At 39.0% G+C, this 18652-nt stretch overlaps 1 protein-coding gene across 11 annotated transcripts in view; it reads left to right on the top strand.

The window, feature by feature from the left end:
- Positions 1-18652, top strand: part of LOC110840880 (uncharacterized) — a 39281-nt gene extending 20629 nt beyond the window's left edge. For 8 of the 11 annotated variants that reach the window (XM_087349990.1, XM_087349997.1, XM_087349994.1 and 5 more), the window contains 9 exons: positions 304-709; positions 2321-2467; positions 4117-4263; positions 5557-5703; positions 8868-9005; positions 9739-9885; positions 13500-13642; positions 15738-15960; positions 17939-18652. In XM_087349990.1, coding sequence (XP_087206116.1) covers positions 304-709; positions 2321-2467; positions 4117-4263; positions 5557-5703; positions 8868-9005; positions 9739-9885; positions 13500-13642; positions 15738-15743 — 1281 coding nt within the window. In that variant the 3' untranslated portion in view covers positions 15744-15960; positions 17939-18652. The remainder of the gene's footprint in view (positions 1-303; positions 710-2320; positions 2468-4116; positions 4264-5556; positions 5704-8867; positions 9006-9738; positions 9886-13499; positions 13643-15737; positions 15961-17938) is intronic. The other 3 variants (XM_087349995.1, XM_087349996.1, XM_087349999.1) reach the window with 3 other exon arrangements.

Raw genomic sequence — 18652 nt, 5'->3', positions numbered from 1 at the left:
GTTTATTAGGGTTATTGATTCTTTTTTTCTTATTATTTGCAGACTGCGTAGTGTTTCTCATAATTAAATCAATCTTAACAGGAATGCCATACTGCAAACCTTATGTACAAGACAGTGTTAGTCCTGAGGCCGTAGTGTATAAAAGCCACATAGTGTTTTTTTGTCCTTAATTTTATACAGGTTCTGAGCAGAAAAGGACTGCAGAGGATTCAAATTGAGATTCCTTGATTCTTGCTGAAGCAGGTTTTATTTTTTGGGTTATGTTGTATGTCTGTAATTTTACTCTTGTTTGTCACTTCAAAGGCAAAAGAGGAGGAACTGATGGGATACAAGGAAAGAAGGGACTGCGTCGAGAAGAAGCTATCGGAACTGAAAGCGGCTCTGGTCCGAAGAGAGGCAGAATTTATGGCTGTGAAGAGAAGCCTAGAAGAGAGAAATGCATTTCTGCAGCAAGACTTGAAAGCAATAAAATCTGAAGCACAGGAGGGGTTTAGTTCCCTTAAAGAGCATTTAAATCATGAAAGATGGAAAGTGCAAAATATGAACGAACATCTGAGAGAAAGAAAGAATCAAATTGAAGATTTGCATAACGAGCTGCTACAAAGGCCACCAAGAGATTATGCTGTAAAACAATTGCAGGAATATGAAAGAATCATAAAAGAACAGGGAAATGTGATCAAGGAACTGACCATGAAATTAAGTCAACAAGGTAAGAATATTGCTAAACTAAGTAACTAGACGGCTTAGGGAACCCGAAGGTTCATCACTGAATTAACCAAAGCCCTCCACCGGACCCTGTCCTGGGCCAACAAAATCCAGTCTCCTTCAACTCTATCTCCCATAGATCCCGCCTGAGATTATCCTCCCATCTACGTCTAGGTCTCCCCAGAGGCCTCTTCCCCTCAGGCTTCCCAAACAGTGGACCCAACCAACCAGATGGCTTACGGAACCCGAAGGTTCATCACCGAACCAACCAAAGCCCTCCACCGGACCCTGTCCTGGGCCAACAAAATCCAGTCTCCTTCAACTCCTATCTCCCATAGATCCCGCCTGAGATTATCCTCCCATCTACGTCTAGGTCTCCCCAGTGGTTTCTTCCCCTCAGGCTTCCCGATGGATACCCGGTGCACACCTCGCGCCCCATCTGTGCGTGCCACATGCCCTGCCCATCTCATTCTTCTTGATATTGCTGAAGTTTAAAATTTGGTTGACAGCTTGAAAGAATAAGTAAGCTCTGAGTGACATGGGTGACTATGAAACAGCTCGTTTTGTAATTTTATCACTTCTGTTTAATTGCAAATACTCTTTAGAAATTTGTTTCCAATGCGTTCAGGCCTTAATCTTGTCTCTGAATCAGAAATGAAGTTCAGCATCCAAAGAAGATTTTAATTTTAGTTGGGAAATGACACCGTGATGCTGGATTTAGAACTGAAGGATAGCGTACGTTTTGCAAGCTGCTGCTTTCTCGGCTTTTCAGCTTCTTCTGAGGTTCAGAAAGTAAATGGGCTGAACCATTTATGTAACTGAGAGGAGCTTGCATTTTCTGAGCTTATCGTCATAATTTTATCACAACTTACTCTTTAACTCCATAAATAATTATAATAATGAAATAAGGATGTGATTACTACTGTCACCTTACATTACACTTCCTTGCTTCACCCCCCCCCCCCCCCCCCCCCCCCCCGTTGTTTAAGAGAGATTTTGTATCACAAACATGAAACTCTGACACTACATGAATGCGTGCCTTTGACATTTGTCATGTGGGAACAGGACAGTTAAGCGCCCAAAGTATTGGAGCGGTGCCTATTTTGCTATGCGACATGTACATTGTGATATGTCTGGCAGCGGAATTGGAAAAACCTCTGTTAATTTGCCACTTTCCGCTTCACTTATTCTTCATCTGCAAAGTGGCCTATTACCACGTAAGATCTGAGATTTTCACATCGGTGAGTATGAAGATTTCCGTCTTCTGGGTTGTTGCTCTGTGTAGTCTGTTCGATGTTAACCAACGTTTCAGAGGTCATACTGCCTCCATCATCAGGGCGATGACGGAGGCATTGGTAAACATCGACCAGACTACACAGCGCAACAACCCAGAAGACAGATATCTTCTGGCCTATTACCGACTGAATTTCCTTATTTCACGTGGGCAGTTTGTAGTTTGTTTTGCGAGTTCCACTGATGGAGACAGTCAAAGGAGGGTACTAATTGATTTCAAACCATTGTTAAACATGTACTGTTCCAGTAGTTTTTTTATTTCTTTAAATACGCCCACAAGAAGATTTTATAGATTATTTTATATCATCATATGATGTTACAGAAGTGGTTGCTCCGAATGAACTGACATCCAAGGATTTACTGTTGCAAGACCTGGAAGAAGCTTTTAAAAAAAAGGCCAGAGATAGTAGAATCTTGGCGGACGAGGTTGTAGTGAAGCAGAGAGAAATCAACAAACTGAAAAGAGACAGTATGTATGGTTTAAATCTATGTGTGTTATAAGGTGAACAGTATAGACTATGAATCTCCTCAATTATAGCGTTACTGTGTATTTTAGAAGTCTACATGTTCTCCCTGTCACTCTCTTCTAGCCAGTTTAAATATTTCAGTAAAATCATCTCGGGCTATCTGCCGCGTCAGACGGTTATAAGACGAAACTGTCGTCTCAGGGACCATTGCTATCCCCATCATCAGAGTTCTGTGGGTTCTGATGTCAGAACCTTGATGATGGGGACAGAGATAGTCCCTGAGACGATGGTTTCGTCTTTCATCCGTCTGACGCGGCAGATCCCCCGAGATGATTTTATTGAGTTACGTCGCCACGAAAGCTCACAAAGCATATATCACTTTCAATATTTGTTGTTCTTTCTTGGTTAGAGGTAAAGTTATGCATTTCAACAAGGAGAGAGGTAACTGTGATATTATGAATGACTTCAGCTTTTGAGGGATGAACCATGTCAAATATTGAAAATTAATCCAGTGTTTTGAAAAAAAATTTCATTTGCCATTTTCACCGTGAAGAAGAATGGCATTGGTAGACGAAACATGGGAAATTTTTCAACATTTGTTGTGGCGAATTACTGAAAGCTGAAGTTGTGTAGTGACAGCTAACCACAAAATATAAGGGACAACACTGACATTTTGTTACATTTTTCACATTAATGTGACTTGTATTTGTGGCGTGCGTAGAATCGGTCACATGTCCCAAAACAAAATAAAAAAGATTTCTTATTCATGATGTACTACAGTGGTCTAGCAGTTAGAACGCTGGCCTTGTAATCCTGGGGTCTCGGGTTCGATTCCCGGCGGTGCCCGAAATTATAACTTGTGTTGGGCAAGGCCGTGGTCTAGGCAACACGGAGTTTTCCTCCGTGGCATCCCAACAATTACTCCATTCACACACAGAAGAAGGCAATGGCAAACCACTTCTGGATCATCTGCCAAGAACGTATATGAACAGGTCCCAGTCCGAGAAAAGGATGGAAGGATCCTGTTCATATGGACCTGTCGTCAAACAGAACACTAATTAAATTAATTCATGATGTGACACTGGATGGGCATGTCATTGATATGTCCCTTAAAATATGTGGATTTTAACCTGTTGTTGAGTGTTACATTATGTTTCTGTTGTGAATTCTGGTGTGAAGAGAAATGTAGATGTACTGTGTTTTCTGTGTTTAGTTCAAGATCCATTTTAGTTACTTATTTTGTTTTCGGATTACAACTGAGAATAACTTTGTACATGTTTGTCAGATGCCATTGCATATCTTGCACTTCGGAAACTAGTGACAAGATGACACTTGGTTCCTTGGGTCCCGCACGGTAAATGCCGTTTTTTGAAAATGTACGCTGTTCAAGAGCCAGACTGTGTAGTGCCAATGCAAGTTGTTCATGAAGATTAATTTTTCCTGATGCGCAGTATTCAAGTCAGAGTCGTAAAGACTGCAAATTCCTCTTTGTAATTTACTGCGTCATTACATACTACGACAGAAATGGAAATTGACGCTTTGGATGGCTTGAAACATTTTATATGTTCTTCGTGGGTGCACATCTTAATTTTGTTGTTTTCTGAAATACCCTCAGAAGAGGAATTACACACAGTGCCATGAATTGTTACAGAGGAAGAGTTGAGAGACGATATTCTTGCTCTACAACGTAAAGTTAAGGAACGTGAATCTGATATTTCTGCTCTGACCATGGGGAGTAGGCTGTTAAATACGAAGGTGTCGGAGCAGGAGAAGAAGATATCTGAAATGAACACAGAAAGTATGTATATTCTTAAGATAGTGTAATTGCGTCATATTGTGAATATTCTAACAATTATTTATTTTAATCCGTCTTATCACAATATTTAAAATTTCTTATAATTAAGATAATAAAATATCATTGATGTTCCATATCGATTGATCGATTTACATTTTGGAACATCCTTTACACAACATGTTTCAGTTTTTTATAAAACCATCATCAGGTGTAAATTATTTACGAACTTAAAACTCAAATATGATTCCATTTGGTGATGTTTCATGCCATTTGTTTTTCAATTTTGGGCGAGGTGTTGTCTTTTCTTAATTTTATCAGATGTACATATCGGTCTTAGATGTAGGAGTGATTGTTCCGATATGTCTAGAAGTACTACTGTCATCGTATAGGTGTGGGTCAATCGGAACAATCACTCCTACATCTAAGACCGATATGTACATCTGATAAAATTAAGAAAAGACAACACCTCGCCCAAAATTGAAAAACAAATGGCATGAAACATCACCAAATGGAATCATATTTGAGTTTTAAGTTCGTAAATCTTATACACCTGAAGATGGTTTTATAAAAACTGAAACATGTTGTGTAAAGGATGTTCCAAAATGTGTGTTCTTATTATATTGATGTACTAATGCGGAGAGTAGAGGCTGTAGAGGTCCTCGATATGATATTCTGTAAATTAAAATGTTAGCGCGTGTCTCTTTAGAACCCCACTTTTTCTGCCCGTCAGTCACTTACAGTTACCTTCAATATTTGTTCTTCTGTTTAAGTTAGGTTGAAGTTTCTTCTTTCTTGAGAAGACGACAGATTACGTCCTAATTTTAACAGCTTTGACTTTATATGATGAACCGCATAAATTGTCCAATGTTTTTGAAAAAAAATTCAGCATTTTACATAGCTCATCCCTCGAATTTAAAATTGTATATTAACATCTAGGCACAAGATCTCGGGGACAAGGACTCTGATATTTTGTTACATTGTTGACTTTAGAGTGACGTGTCTCTTTTCCGTGTAGAGTATCAGTCACCCGTCTGAAAACAAAATAGATCAGATCTGTTTTCATTAAGTGGCATTGGATAGGCATGTTTCTTACAATTCAGTTTTGGGATTTTGAGGGAACATTTGGCATTATATTATGATTCTGTTCTGCATTCTGATGAACAAGATGAAACTTAGTTCGGTGGGTCTCGCGCGGTAAATGTCATTGGGTGCAGATCTTAATTATGTTGTTTTTTGAAATACCCTCTGAAGAGGAATTACACAGAGACCATTACATAATGTCATGATTTTTTACAGAGGTAGAGTCGTGTGATAATTGTTTTGCTCTACAACGTGAAGCGAAGGAACGTGAATCTGATATTTCTGCTCTGTCCACGGAGAATAAGCAGTTAGTTATGAAGGTGTCAGAGCTGGAGAAGAAGATATCTGAAATCAACTCAGAAAGTATGTATGTTCTTATTATATTGATGTACTAATGCAGAGAGTAGAGGCTGTAAAGGTCCTCGATATGATATTCTGTCAATTAAAATGTTAGCGCGTGTCTCTATAGAACCCCACTTTTTCTGCCTATCAGTCACTTACAGTTACCTTCAATATTTGTTCTTTTGTTTAAGTTAGGGTTGAAGTTTCTTCTTTCTTTCTTGAGAAGACGATGGATTAGTGTCCTAATTTTAACGGCTTTGGCTTTCAAGGGTGAACCGCGTAAATTGTTGAAAATTATCCAATATTTTTGAAAGAATTGTAGTTGTTTCCTTTGCCTTGAAGAATGAAATTGTATTGTTAGTGAAAGACAGGATAATTTTCAACATTTGTAACATTTGATACAGCTAATTGCCATTGGAGAATGTTAGAAATTGAAGTCCCGTCGCAGGAAAAGAATTTTCACGTTTTGTTACGTAGTACATGATAGAGAGACTCATGTTTATGACGTGTAAATAGCCGTCACAATGAAATCATAAAAGAAGTGAAATCACTTCTTCATGATGGGGCACTGTGTTAGGGATGCTGTCTGATTTAGAAGGAAGACAGCCATCTTGAGACTCATTTCCATGAAAACGTCAAATCCTACTCTGATCTATGTTCCTCATTTTAAGTTTCCACCCGTTATGGAATCCAATGTTTCATTCCCGTGTTTATATGAGCCCACTGGTAGTTCCAGTCATAAGAGAAATAAGTAGAGGATTCCCTTTGACACTGCATGTGCACGATTCATTTTAATATTATCTCTCCATTCACGCTCAGTCTGTCAAAGTGATATTTCTCATTCCGTGTGCTTGCCCTCTGTCCCATCTGCTTGTTTTGGTCACTCGTGTTGTTGAACTCAGCCCAGCTCCTCTTTTTATATATAACTCATCCATGCATCATATCTCTTATCTACTCCAAAAATGTAGGCAGAAGGTTCCTGCAAAAGTTGATGAATACATACAGGACTATGTGGTGTCATATCGCAGACTGTAGTTCAGACGTTGGATCTCACATATTCATTTATCACGCAGCCGCAAGTAAATTGTAGTGACATCCATTTCAGTTACATACAGAAATTAAAAAGATGAAGATTTATGACTTAAAAAGTCTTGTATGTCATTGGACATAATTCTTAATTGTGAGTCTTTAATATCGTGGGAGTACTTTAATTGTTCATGTTTAACAGGCTGGCTGAGAATTCACTGTACCTCACTTAACTTTCCATGTGGATCTGTATGTACCGGCCATGTGCCGTGGTACACTGTGAAAATTGCAGGTGGTGTGTGGCAACACTGTCAGTCACACGTGTTTGCAGGGCATAGTTACATAGTTAAAAAGAGTCAGTTGTGTTGTGACTGGCCAATACGAACAGGTATTTAGTTGAGGAGTGTTTCATAGGACTGTTGTTTTGTATGGGTGCGAAACATGGTCTCATACTCAGAGGGAGGAACAAAGATTGCAGGTGTTTGAGAATCGGGTGTTGAGGAGGATATTTGGGCCTAGGAGAGAAGACGATGGGGCGTGGAGAAAACTGCATAATGACGAGCTTAAAAATCTGTACTCCTCCCCCAGTATTATCAGGGTGATTAAGTCAAGAATAATGAGATGGGCGGGGCATGTAGCGCGCATGGATGGGACAAGAGGTATGCACCGGGTACTGGTCGGGAAGCCTGAGGGGAAGAGACCTCTGGGGAGACCTAGACGTAGATGGGAGGATAATGTCAGGCGGGATCTATGGGAGATAAGAGTTGAAGGAGGCTGGATTTTGTTGGCCCAGGACAAGGTCCGGTGGAGGGCTTTGGTTAATTCGGTGATGAACCTTCGGGTTCCCTAAGCCATCTGGTTAGTTAGTGTTTCATAGGAAGCATGTGGGTGCACAAGAGATCACGCACAAGCCAAACAATGGCCCAACTGATGACAGCGTGCCATGAAAAGTGATAGACAATGCTAGACTAGGAGAAACATGCTTTCACCCCTGGAAATGTTAAGGATTGACCATGGAGAGGATAAAGGACTTGACCACATCGTTCATGGTCAACCTGTTGATTGTTTCCCCCAGAAATCAATGCCAAAACTATCAATAGGGCTTGGTGTGCCTCAGTCAACAATGTGAGGTCACATGAAGAAAGACTTGCATTTGAAGCCATATTTCCTGACATTGACAAAGAACTGTCAGGCGTTGACTTGAATCTATGCCGTGATGCACCACTCAACACTTTCCTGAATATCGCTTCCTGCTCACAACTACTCTTCACCAATGACATGTAATGTATTGGGCCAAGGAAAACCGCAATTCACCGAGTTGCAATGTAACCCACCAAACATGTTTTGGGCTGGTATGAAAACTTATTTGATTGGCACCTGTTTCTTCGATAGACATGTCAATGTCTTGTATGAAGATACGTTAGAGATTCGGTTAATACCACAGTTTAGAGGCTGAAGAATCAGAATATACGTGGCTGCGATGTTATGGAGTATCTCCACATTTCACCGTCACTGTGCTTGTCATTTTGAACAAATATTTTTGAAGCCACTGGGTTGGCTGTGGTTCACCAACATTTCCCACACCATTATCCTGGCCTCATCTTACAAAACTGTACAACTCTTTGTGGGGAATTATCAAGGACCATGTGGCGGCACACTGCCGTCGCGACATTGACGAATTGTACGGATCTATGGAACACATTTACAACCACCCTCCCACTCGCGTTTTTCTGCATATCGCACGGAGCATGGCACTTCATCAGACTGTATTTCTAACACAACGGTACACACACAGATCCAGTTGATATGCAGTGACTCTTGTCACATGGTAAGTTAGGTAGCGGTACAGTGACTATTCGGCCATTCTGTATATAATCGTGTTCTTGTATACTAGTAATATTTAACATCTTAAACTGTTATGTGAATAGCGTGGCACATGGAGCAATAGAACTTGAAAGGCGACTCCTGTTTTGCCACTTTATGGTCCAGATATTGTTCGGTTCCTCTCATAAAGAGAGATGAGGTCTAAGGAGAATACTTTGTTGAATTCAAACCATTGTTAAACGTGTAGCTGTGCAGAACTAATGAAATTTACTGTTCCACTAGTTTCTTTGTTTCTTCAAATACCCTCAGAATACGAATTTCATGAAATGTTTCAGAAATAAATGCTGAGAAAGAACTGGAAAACAAGAAAATTGCTTTGAATGACCTAGAAGAAGCGTTTCATACTTGGAACAGAGAAATTGAAATCGTGGCAGAGAAGAAAGGAGAAGACGTTAGGAAAATGACCCCAAAGAGTATGTATGGTTTAAATCTATGTTTGTAATAAGGCGAGCAGTGTAGACTTTGAATCTCATCAATATCATACTCTGTCAATTAATGTGTTGGTACATGTCCCTTTAAAATTTCATATATTCTGACCAGGACTCCCTTCCAGTTAACCTTCAAAATTCGTTCTTATCTCTGAGTTACAGATGAAGATTTGAAGTTGTATATTGACAGCTAGGCACAAGATCCCGGGGACAAGGACTCATTCTGTTCTGCATTCTGGTGTGAAGAGAAATGTAGATGTACTGTGTTTTCTGTGTTTAGTTCAAGATCCATTTTAGTTACTTATTTTGTTTTCTGATTACAACTGAGAATAACTTTGTACATGTTTGTCAGATGCCATTGCATATCTTGCGCTTCGTAAACTAGTGACAAGATGACACTTGGTTCCTTGGGTCCCGCACGGTAAATGCCGTTTTTTGAAAATGTACGCTGTTCAAGAGCCAGACTGTGTAGTGCCAATGCAAGTTGTTCATGAAGATTAATTTTTCCTGATGCGCAGTATTCAAGTCAGAGTCGTAAAGACTGCAAATTCCTCTTTGTAATTTACTGCGTCATTACATACTACGACAGAAATGGAAATTGACGCTTTGGATGGCTTGAAACATTTTATATGTTCTTCGTGGGTGCACATCTTAATTTTGTTGTTTTCTGAAATACCCTCAGAAGAGGAATTACACATAGTGCCATGAATTGTTACAGAGGAAGAGTTGAGAGACGATATTCTTGCTCTACAACGTAAAGTTAAGGAACGTGAATCTGATATTTCTGCTCTGACCATGGGGAGTAAGCTGTTAGATTTGAAGGTGTCAGAGCTGGAGAAGACGATATCTGAAATCAACACAGAAAGTATGTTTGTTCTTATTATATTGATGTACTAATGCGGAGAGTAGAGGCTGTAGAGGTCCTCGATATGATATTCTGTAAATTAAAATGATAGTGGGTGTCTCTTTAGAACCCCACTTTTTCTGCCCGTCAGTCATTTACAGTTACCTTCAATATTTGTTCTTCTGTTTAAGTTAGGGTTGAAGTTTCTTCTTTCTTTCTTGAGAAGACGATGGATTAGTGTCCTAATTTTAAAAGCTTTGGCTTTCAAGGATGAACCGCGTAAATTGTTGAAAACTATGCAATTTTTTTGAATAAATTGTAGTTACTATCTCAACCCTGAAGTTATTTAAACAAACTTTGGATAATTTTCGCATTTGACAGCTCATCCCCCATATTCAAAGTTGCGTATTAACAGCTAGGCGACAAGGACTGTGATATTTTGTTACATTGTTGACGTTAGAGTGACCTGTCTTTTTTCCGTGTAGAGTATCAGTCACCCGTCTGAAAACAAAATAGATCAGATCTGTTTTCATTAAGTGGCATTGGATAGGCATGTCTCTTATAAGTGTGCCTGACCGTAATGAACTTTGCACAGCTTATTTCTTCTTGGAGGATTTTCTTCCGCACTGTGTGTTTAAATTCTGTTTATGAATATCCTTCTATTCATGCCCATCCTTTTAGAGAAACAGTTCTTCCAGACAAAATTCTTTATGCATTTCTTACCTCTTCCATGCGTGCTACCCATTGATTTGTTCGTGCCTTGTGATTGGTGTACAACATGATGCTTCACATTATTCTATTGCCCTTCCTGCTGTTAGTTCCCTCATTATAGGTATGGTATTTTTCTTGGCATCCTGTTCTCAGGTATCTTGTTCCTCTTTTCTGTGTGGTCTGGGCTCTGTACGCCATGCACCTTTGTCATTAAAATGGTTGTGTCCTGTGTAATATACAAGTTTTAGTTTTATGGATTGCAAATTGCTATTAGTAATATATTGCTCAAGTGAGATTGTGCATTTTAGAAAATGCTGTACTCATGTGGCACAGACTTATACGAGGAGCGATCGGAAAGTTTCCAGACTGTGTCAATAGAGGGCGAACCGGATGTAGTACGAGCTTCTGCCGCTAGGGGGTGCGGCCTACATTCATAGTGAATCAGTGTGCCAGTCGGCATCATCGAATTAGCATTTGTTTCTTAGTTACGGGCGTATTGGTAGTGAATTACACCGACCCTCCTGCGATTTCGGAATGGCGTGTGCATCAAATTTGGCCAAAGACTCGCCAAAACGGCTACGGAAACCTATGAAATTCTAAAGCAAGCATTTGGGGAGTCCGCAATGGGTCGTGCACAAACTTTTGTGTGGCATTCACGTTTTAAAAATGGCCGAACCTCTGTCGATGATGACGAGCTTTCTGGATGACCATCTTCGAGCACAACGCCCGAAAATGTTACGAAGATTCGGCAGGCCATTCACGAAGATCGACGTCGTACCATCAACGACTTGTGCGACATTGTTGGGATAGGCTATGGGACCTATCAGCTGATTCTAAAGGAAGAACTCCACATGCGACGCATCGCAGCCAAGTTTGTGCCAAGGCTCCTGTCTGAGGACCAGAAGCAGAATCGACTTCTAGTTTGTCAGGAGCTCAAAGATCTTGCAAGAACCGACCCCAACTTCCTTTCTAAGCTCCGTGTGACTTCTTCCTCTTCCCAAAGATGAAAATTCAGCTAAAGGGAAGGAGATTTGAGACGATAGAAGAGATTCAGGCAGAATCGCAGAAGGTGCTTGACAGGCTGACAAAGAAAGATTTCCAGGCTTGGCAGCGGCGCTGGGATCGTTGTGTTCACTCCCAGGGGAACTACTTCGAGGGTGATGGATGAATTTAATACCTGAGATAAGTGTACGGGTTTTTATAGGCGCAGTCTAGAAACTTTCCGATCGCACCTCGTAACCCGATCTTTAAGCACAGATTTAAATAATTGGTCACAGTTGGAAGAATGACTAACTCTTGTCACTGTTTATTTTTTAATTTTTATTATTTTTTGTTTTTGTTCGTTTTTCTAAACATGCAGTTATGGTTTTTAACTCAGCCTAATTCCTTATCCTTGTCTTTATAACTTATCCGTCTAGCAAATCTCTTCCCCACACCAAGAATATAGGCAGCAGGTTCCTCCAAGAAGTTTGTGGCTATATACAGGACTATGTGGTGCTCTATCTTTGATGACCATCATCTGAATTGTGGCTGTAGTTAATGCATTGAATCCCACGTATTTATTTATCACGCAGGCGTTATAACATCAGTGAACTATGCTTACTTCTCCTTACATTACACAAAACACTGACGCTAATGGAGATTTCTTATGCCTAAATTTTTGTATATCCTTGAGCACAATTCTTAATTGTGGGTGTCCAATATAACACAAGGGCTCTAAATGTTCATTTTCTAATTAATGATGTGGTATACTAATAATATTTAACGTCTTAAATTAGTATTTGTGATTGTAATCCATTGGGTAGTGGAATTGAAGAAGCCACTGTGCTCTTTCCTGCATTGTGACTAATGAATGGTTGGTGATCTTTTGTTCAAGAGAGAGTCCATGGAGAATGCTCCTGTGATTTGAAACCCTTGTTAAATCTGTGGTGTAGCATTCCATTTTGTTAAGTTTTGTAGGTTTTTCTGCCTGTCACTTTTCACACGCACTGTTTGGTTTCTGTTCACTTGAACAACATGTTTCGAACCAATGTGGCCATCGTCATGTTCAGTACTCTGATGTCATTGCGCTAAGGATCTCATCCTCAATGTCTGGATATAATTATAACTATATATTAAAATTTATATAATTTTGTTACATCATTTAAAAGGTTAAATGCTGAAACGATTATCAGTATGTTTTATTCTTTTATTTTTAGCACAGCCTGGTAAATCTTGGTGTGTTTCTTTCCCCTGTAAACAGAAAACTAATTTTTGTGTGTATGTGTAGTAGTGGATTATACCTACCACTACACATACTTACTAGGATACTTGGACAACCCGTTCTTCAAATGCCTGAGCACTGCGGGTCCCAACGTTTTGTTGGTTTTGATCTATAGACATTTCGTAGGACTCCTTGGACGAGGGATCGGCCCGTCGCAAGGTCTCTACCTGTACACAGGACAGCATAACACAGAAAAATGTGGACAAACATCCGTGGCTTGAGTGGGATTCGAACCCACGGTCCCAGTGACCAAGCGGCACAAGGCCCAGCCTCAGACCGCGCGACCACTGCGACCTCACCACTACACATACGTATTAAAAATAAATTAATAAATAAAAAGGCTCGCCGGGGTGTTTTAAAAACAAATACAAAAATATTGATAATCATTTTAGCAATTTAACTTTTAACTGAATGAACAAAATTGCAAACGTTCTAGTATGGTGTTAATTATTTCTGGGCACTGGGGACGAGATCTCGAGTGCAATGACATCGAAGCACCGAACATGATGATGGCCACATTGGTTCAAAACATGTTCAAGTGAACAGAATGTGTGAAATGTGACATGCAGCAATACCAAAAACTCTTGTTAAATATGTAGTTATGTGTAAATGATATAACATGCTGTAGCACATGATTACATACAGGTATTAAATGTTACAGAACTGAAGGCTGAGAGACAATCTGAAAATTATCTCAGTCACATGAGGAATGTGGAAACATCATATCGTACTCTGACTGAAGAAGTTGTGGAATTAAGGAACGAGAATGCAGCGCAAGCACAAGAGATCCGGAAACTGAAAAAAGTAATTACAGCTTAAATATGTGTATGTACTAAGGTGAAAATTGTGGATTATAAATCTCCTCAGTATGTATTCTGCTCAGTTACAATGTTTGTGCACGTCTGTTTAGAAGTCCATATATTCTCCTTAGTGTTCTTTCAACTTCCTTCAATATTTACTCCTCATTCTTAGTAGTTAGGGTCGAGGATTTGCTTCTGAAGGAGATGAGAAGTTTCTGTGGTATTTTGAGCAAATTTTGGCTTTCAGGGATGAACTTTGTCAAATGTGGAAAGTTATCCATTGTTTCTAAAATTATTTCATTTACTGTCTCTGGTCGCCAAGACGTCAAGTGCAGTTGTAGCCAAAACATGGGATAATTTTCGACTTTTAATGTGACGATATGAACTGTCACATTTTATTACTTAGTTCAGATTAGAATGATGTATGTTTATGCCATGTATGGTAGCAGTCGCAAATCTGAAAACTCAAAACGAGTGATATCTCATCTTCGTGTCTGGATGCTGTGGTAGGAATGTCTTTTGATTGATATGTGTTGCACATTATCATTGAAACGTCATGGAGAAGAACCCTCTTTGTGAAGTGAATAATTGCCCTTCTAGTCATTAAATTTTCCACCGCTCATGGAACCCAAAGGTTGATTTCCATTTTCACAAAAGCACATTTCTTGTACTTCACACACATTTTCTGAGCTCTCCAATATCCTTGGTATCTTCTTGTCTGTGTGAAGAATTAAGGCAGAGCCACCCTTTGTAATGCCAGACATCTTTTTTATTTTTATTTTTTATATCTTAATTGCGTCATGTTTGTGTTTTATTGATACAATATTTTTATTTTCCGTCTATACACAAACTTAAAATAATGTTGTTTAAAATTATAACATTCTCAGTAGACACTGCATCATGCAAGTTGCAGTTTACCGTCTCTTAATATCGGACACACAACACATCAATTACAACCCGATATAAAACATCCAAGTACAACCTCCAAACCAAAAGGAAGAGAAAAAACTTAAAATTAAACAAATTAAAATAATCAATAAACGCAACGCAAAATGTACTACAGTTTTTAAAATATATTAAAATTGATAGACCTGATGATGATGTAATACACATTGAAACATGTCGTCGAATACAAAAAATGTAACATGATGCAGTGTCTACTGAGAATGTTATAATTTTAGATAATTTTAAACAACATTATTTTAAGTTTGTGTATAGACAGAAAATAAAAATATTGTATCTTTTTTATTGATAAGAATGAGTGTTTCCCAAAGTGCAGTATGAATATCCTATTGGTAAAGACAGCAAATACAATGGTATTTCTCAAAGGCTTCGGACTGTAACCAGAACTGACTCCTAACCTTGTAAGATGGAAAATATCTAGTTAATGGTGGAAAAGTTACTATTTTAAATTCAAGAACTTTTGTCGCTGTTCATTTTCTTGCACCTGAATACCCAATACTCTTGTTCTTCTCGGCCAAGTTCTGCCTTTCCTGCCAATGTACCAGATTTCTGTCACATCGTAGATGTGGCAGCAAGGCTCCTCCAAGAATACGGTAACCACTTGCATGGTGTCAAAATGCAGAAGACCGCAGATGATCTTGTGAAAATAATTTGTGTTGAACATTTGGTACCAGACCCTTCTTTCATGTAGGTCGCATGAGACAAGTCAGTCACAATTACTTTTGTTTCTATTACATACATCACTGAGATTGAATTAGATTTCTGATGATTTGAAGAACTTTGTATGTCCTTGGGCATAGTTTGTAATTGTTTTCATTGTGTGTGGTTTTTGAGATCTCTCCCATTTTAATATTACATCTGGCTTTAAATTTTAATGCTCCAAATAAACATGTTAGTAATAATTACATTTGTAGACAATTTTTTTTGGATCGTTAGACGTGGGTTAGGTGATTTACAGAAAACCTGGTACTCAGTTCCCGCTTTTGATTAAGAATAGTTTGAGGTCCAGGGACACAGAGATGGTGCCTGAAGATTTGCTGTCTTGATTTCAAAGCCTTCTTACATTTATAGACCTACGTAGGAATGGTGCTGTGCTGTAACACAAAGACTCTTGTTGTTTTGTTTTTTTAATGCAGTTATAGGAGTAGGAAATCGACAAACAGTTTCAGAGAGACTTATGAAGTTCAGTCCCTTCAAGAACGAAACAAGGATCTGGAGGCTGCGGTGTGGCAGTTTGGAGCCATTTGGAATGTTGTGAGCATCAGAAAGTGTCAGCTCTTAAGCTTCCTGTTATGCAGTATTCTCAAATTCCAGATTTTGCATTTTGTGGCTGTAACCACAGTGACAATCTGTGATATGGTAAGCCATTTTAATTAATTGTCCTTGTTTGATTAATTAACGTAACTATTTGTGTTTAGTTATGTTCTGAGGAAGCAGCAAAATATCTCGTGTTCTGCAGATCTGAAGTGTTACTGTGCGTGGTTGCGTCTGCGTGTTTCATTTCCAGAGCTTGTGTGGTTCTCAGTGAACTTTTGATACTGGGGTTCTCTACTGAAAGTTGTCAGTTTAATTTTAATTTATGTAATTTCAATGTCACAAGGGCTGTAGTTGATGCAGGGATTATTGCACTGGAGTGGTATCACATGTAGACTGTGTAGCTTAGTGACAAGCGGGGTTTGAGGCTCCAGCCCTCCCTACATAATATAGGCAAAGAATGTCTTTGTACGAGGGTGAGTCAAATGAAAACCGTAAAACTGAGATAAAAATTCGAAATATCGCGCCATTGTCCTATAAGTTGGCAGACATGTTACCAATGCTATAAAGAGTATCCTATAGGTGACAGTATAGTGCAGACAAACAGAACGCCATCACAGTGCCAGTTTGAAGATGGCTGCAGTCAGATCAAAGCGACGTGGACTTTTGACTAGAGGTGTCCTTTTGCAACAAGACAATGCTCGGACCCATACTGCCCGTGCAACAATCCAGGACTTGCACTTTGAGTGTCTTCCACATCCGCCATACTCACTAGACCTAGCCCCAAGTGATTACCACATGTTTGGGCCACTCAAAGAGGCGATGGGAGGAAAGATGTTCCGTTCCGATGAAGAGGTACAGCAGGCGGTGCATGAGTGGTTGCGCAGACAACCACAGAACTTTTTTCTAGATGAATCCATTCACTTCGTAAACGCTGGAGGGCCTGTATTGAACGAAATGGAGACTATGTAGAAAAATTATATAGTTGTGTACCGCTTTCACTCAATAAATTAAATTTAAAAAAAAAATTACGGTTTTCATTTGACTCACCCTCGTAAAACACACATGATGCCAGTGGTGTACACATTGCATTATTAGAGCATTAGGTCTGTGAATTGTTCTGCATTGTCAAGGACAGAATTATTATTGTGTTCAATACTGATTAAGCCAAACCACCACAGCACTGTAATTAGCACTCCTACTTCATATTCAGTAAATCCTGATTTTAAATCCGTGTGAAATTATACCTTGTCATGGCTGGAGTTTTCTGTGAGTTTCCACAGTCCCTCCCTAAGGTAGTTCATTAAACACGTTATTAGATCTTGCCTTCAAATTATTTCCAGTTTATCTTTCAGAATTGTCTTACTGTTTGCTTTTAGGAATATTAGTAAGTACACCAAGAATCATTTGGTGGTCAAGATTAATTATATCGTTGGTAAAACAGAATTGCATAACTTGCTGGCGTTGATTTGGTTCATCGCCAGTTTCAACATACCTGCCACTTGGTATAGTGTATATTTTTAACAAATGATTGCATATATTGATGTAAATATGTCCTTATTTTAAGCGCCTAAAATAGCATTCTGCAGTTTCTGAACACTCGATCTCTGGTTATGGCATATAATGATTAAATTTTAAAATAAAAGGAGTGAAGATTTGGTGAAGAAAACAGGAGGATTTTGTATAAGGCACATAACAAAAGAGAATGTGATAAAAGAGCTTCAGAGACAAGAAATAAGGAAATAAAAATATAATTTTTTATATGCATAGAATAATAATGATTGACATATGACTAGATAGAGCTAATCCCTATCCCTATCTTGGGCCCAATTCTGTAGGAACCTGAAGACGGAGATAGAGTCCCATCTCCAAAACGTCGTTTTACGTTTTATATTTACTAGACGATGGATAATATCCAAGGAAATTTTTATTCAATTAACTCTTCACCATCGTCAAGAAGTTTTAGATTTGATAGACATATTTATGTGTTTGGCTGTTAGCAGAGGCACAAATTATAATATTCAGCAAGCAGCGAATATATATCACATGATAAGATAACATGATTTTTCATGTCTCTTTTCAGCAGGTGTTGAAACGGCGTCAGATCCATGCCTTGCTTTTCCCGGATAAATGGTCGTCTCGAGCCTGGGTTACGTGGCAATGTCGCCTTTAATTTACGTGTCCAGCTTGACCATGAAGAATAATGGGAGTTAAGAGATGTCTGTTGCAGAAGAATTTTAGGCTAGAGAGAAACTGGCTGACCAGAGCTAAGGAATGAGGAGATAGTGTGGGCCTTATAAGCCAAACAGGGATTCATAGAGGATGCCAGGAGCCCTACTTAGGTTATGCGTACTCTCTTTTGTTTTAGGGTGCAGTCAGGTAGGGTTCCTGGTCCATGCCTACTCAATTCCTGAGCTCTGGTTGGCCAGTTTCTCTCTCCCCTTCCAAACAACCTTATTTCAGCCCCGAAGATGGAGGCAGTGTGTTCCTCTGAAATGTTGTCTTTCAGCATTATGGTCGAGAAGACCAACATTGACATCTCCCCTGCCTCATATGTGAGCGTCCGCTCACAATGGGGAACTGTCTAATAATGAATAATGTTCCTGTAGTCAGTATCATATTACATTTATTATAACAGTTTATTTACACTACATCTGAGAGTTTGTACATATTATTCAGATTTTTAGAACAACATTTGTATCTTCTAACCAGAAGTATTATAATTATGTATATATTGATAAATTAGAAGTCACTGAAAACAGAAGAAAAAATAAATAAAATTGAGATTCATATTTTA

This window comes from Zootermopsis nevadensis, unplaced genomic scaffold, assembly GCF_977971745.1.
Source record: "Zootermopsis nevadensis isolate Lab colony 2312 unplaced genomic scaffold, Znev_1.0 Znev_ptg000017l, whole genome shotgun sequence".
In the NCBI taxonomy this organism is placed as follows: Eukaryota; Metazoa; Arthropoda; class Insecta; order Blattodea; family Termopsidae; genus Zootermopsis; species Zootermopsis nevadensis.
The sequence above is the reverse complement of the archived record's forward strand: the minus strand, read 5'-3'. Positions and strand labels throughout refer to the sequence as shown.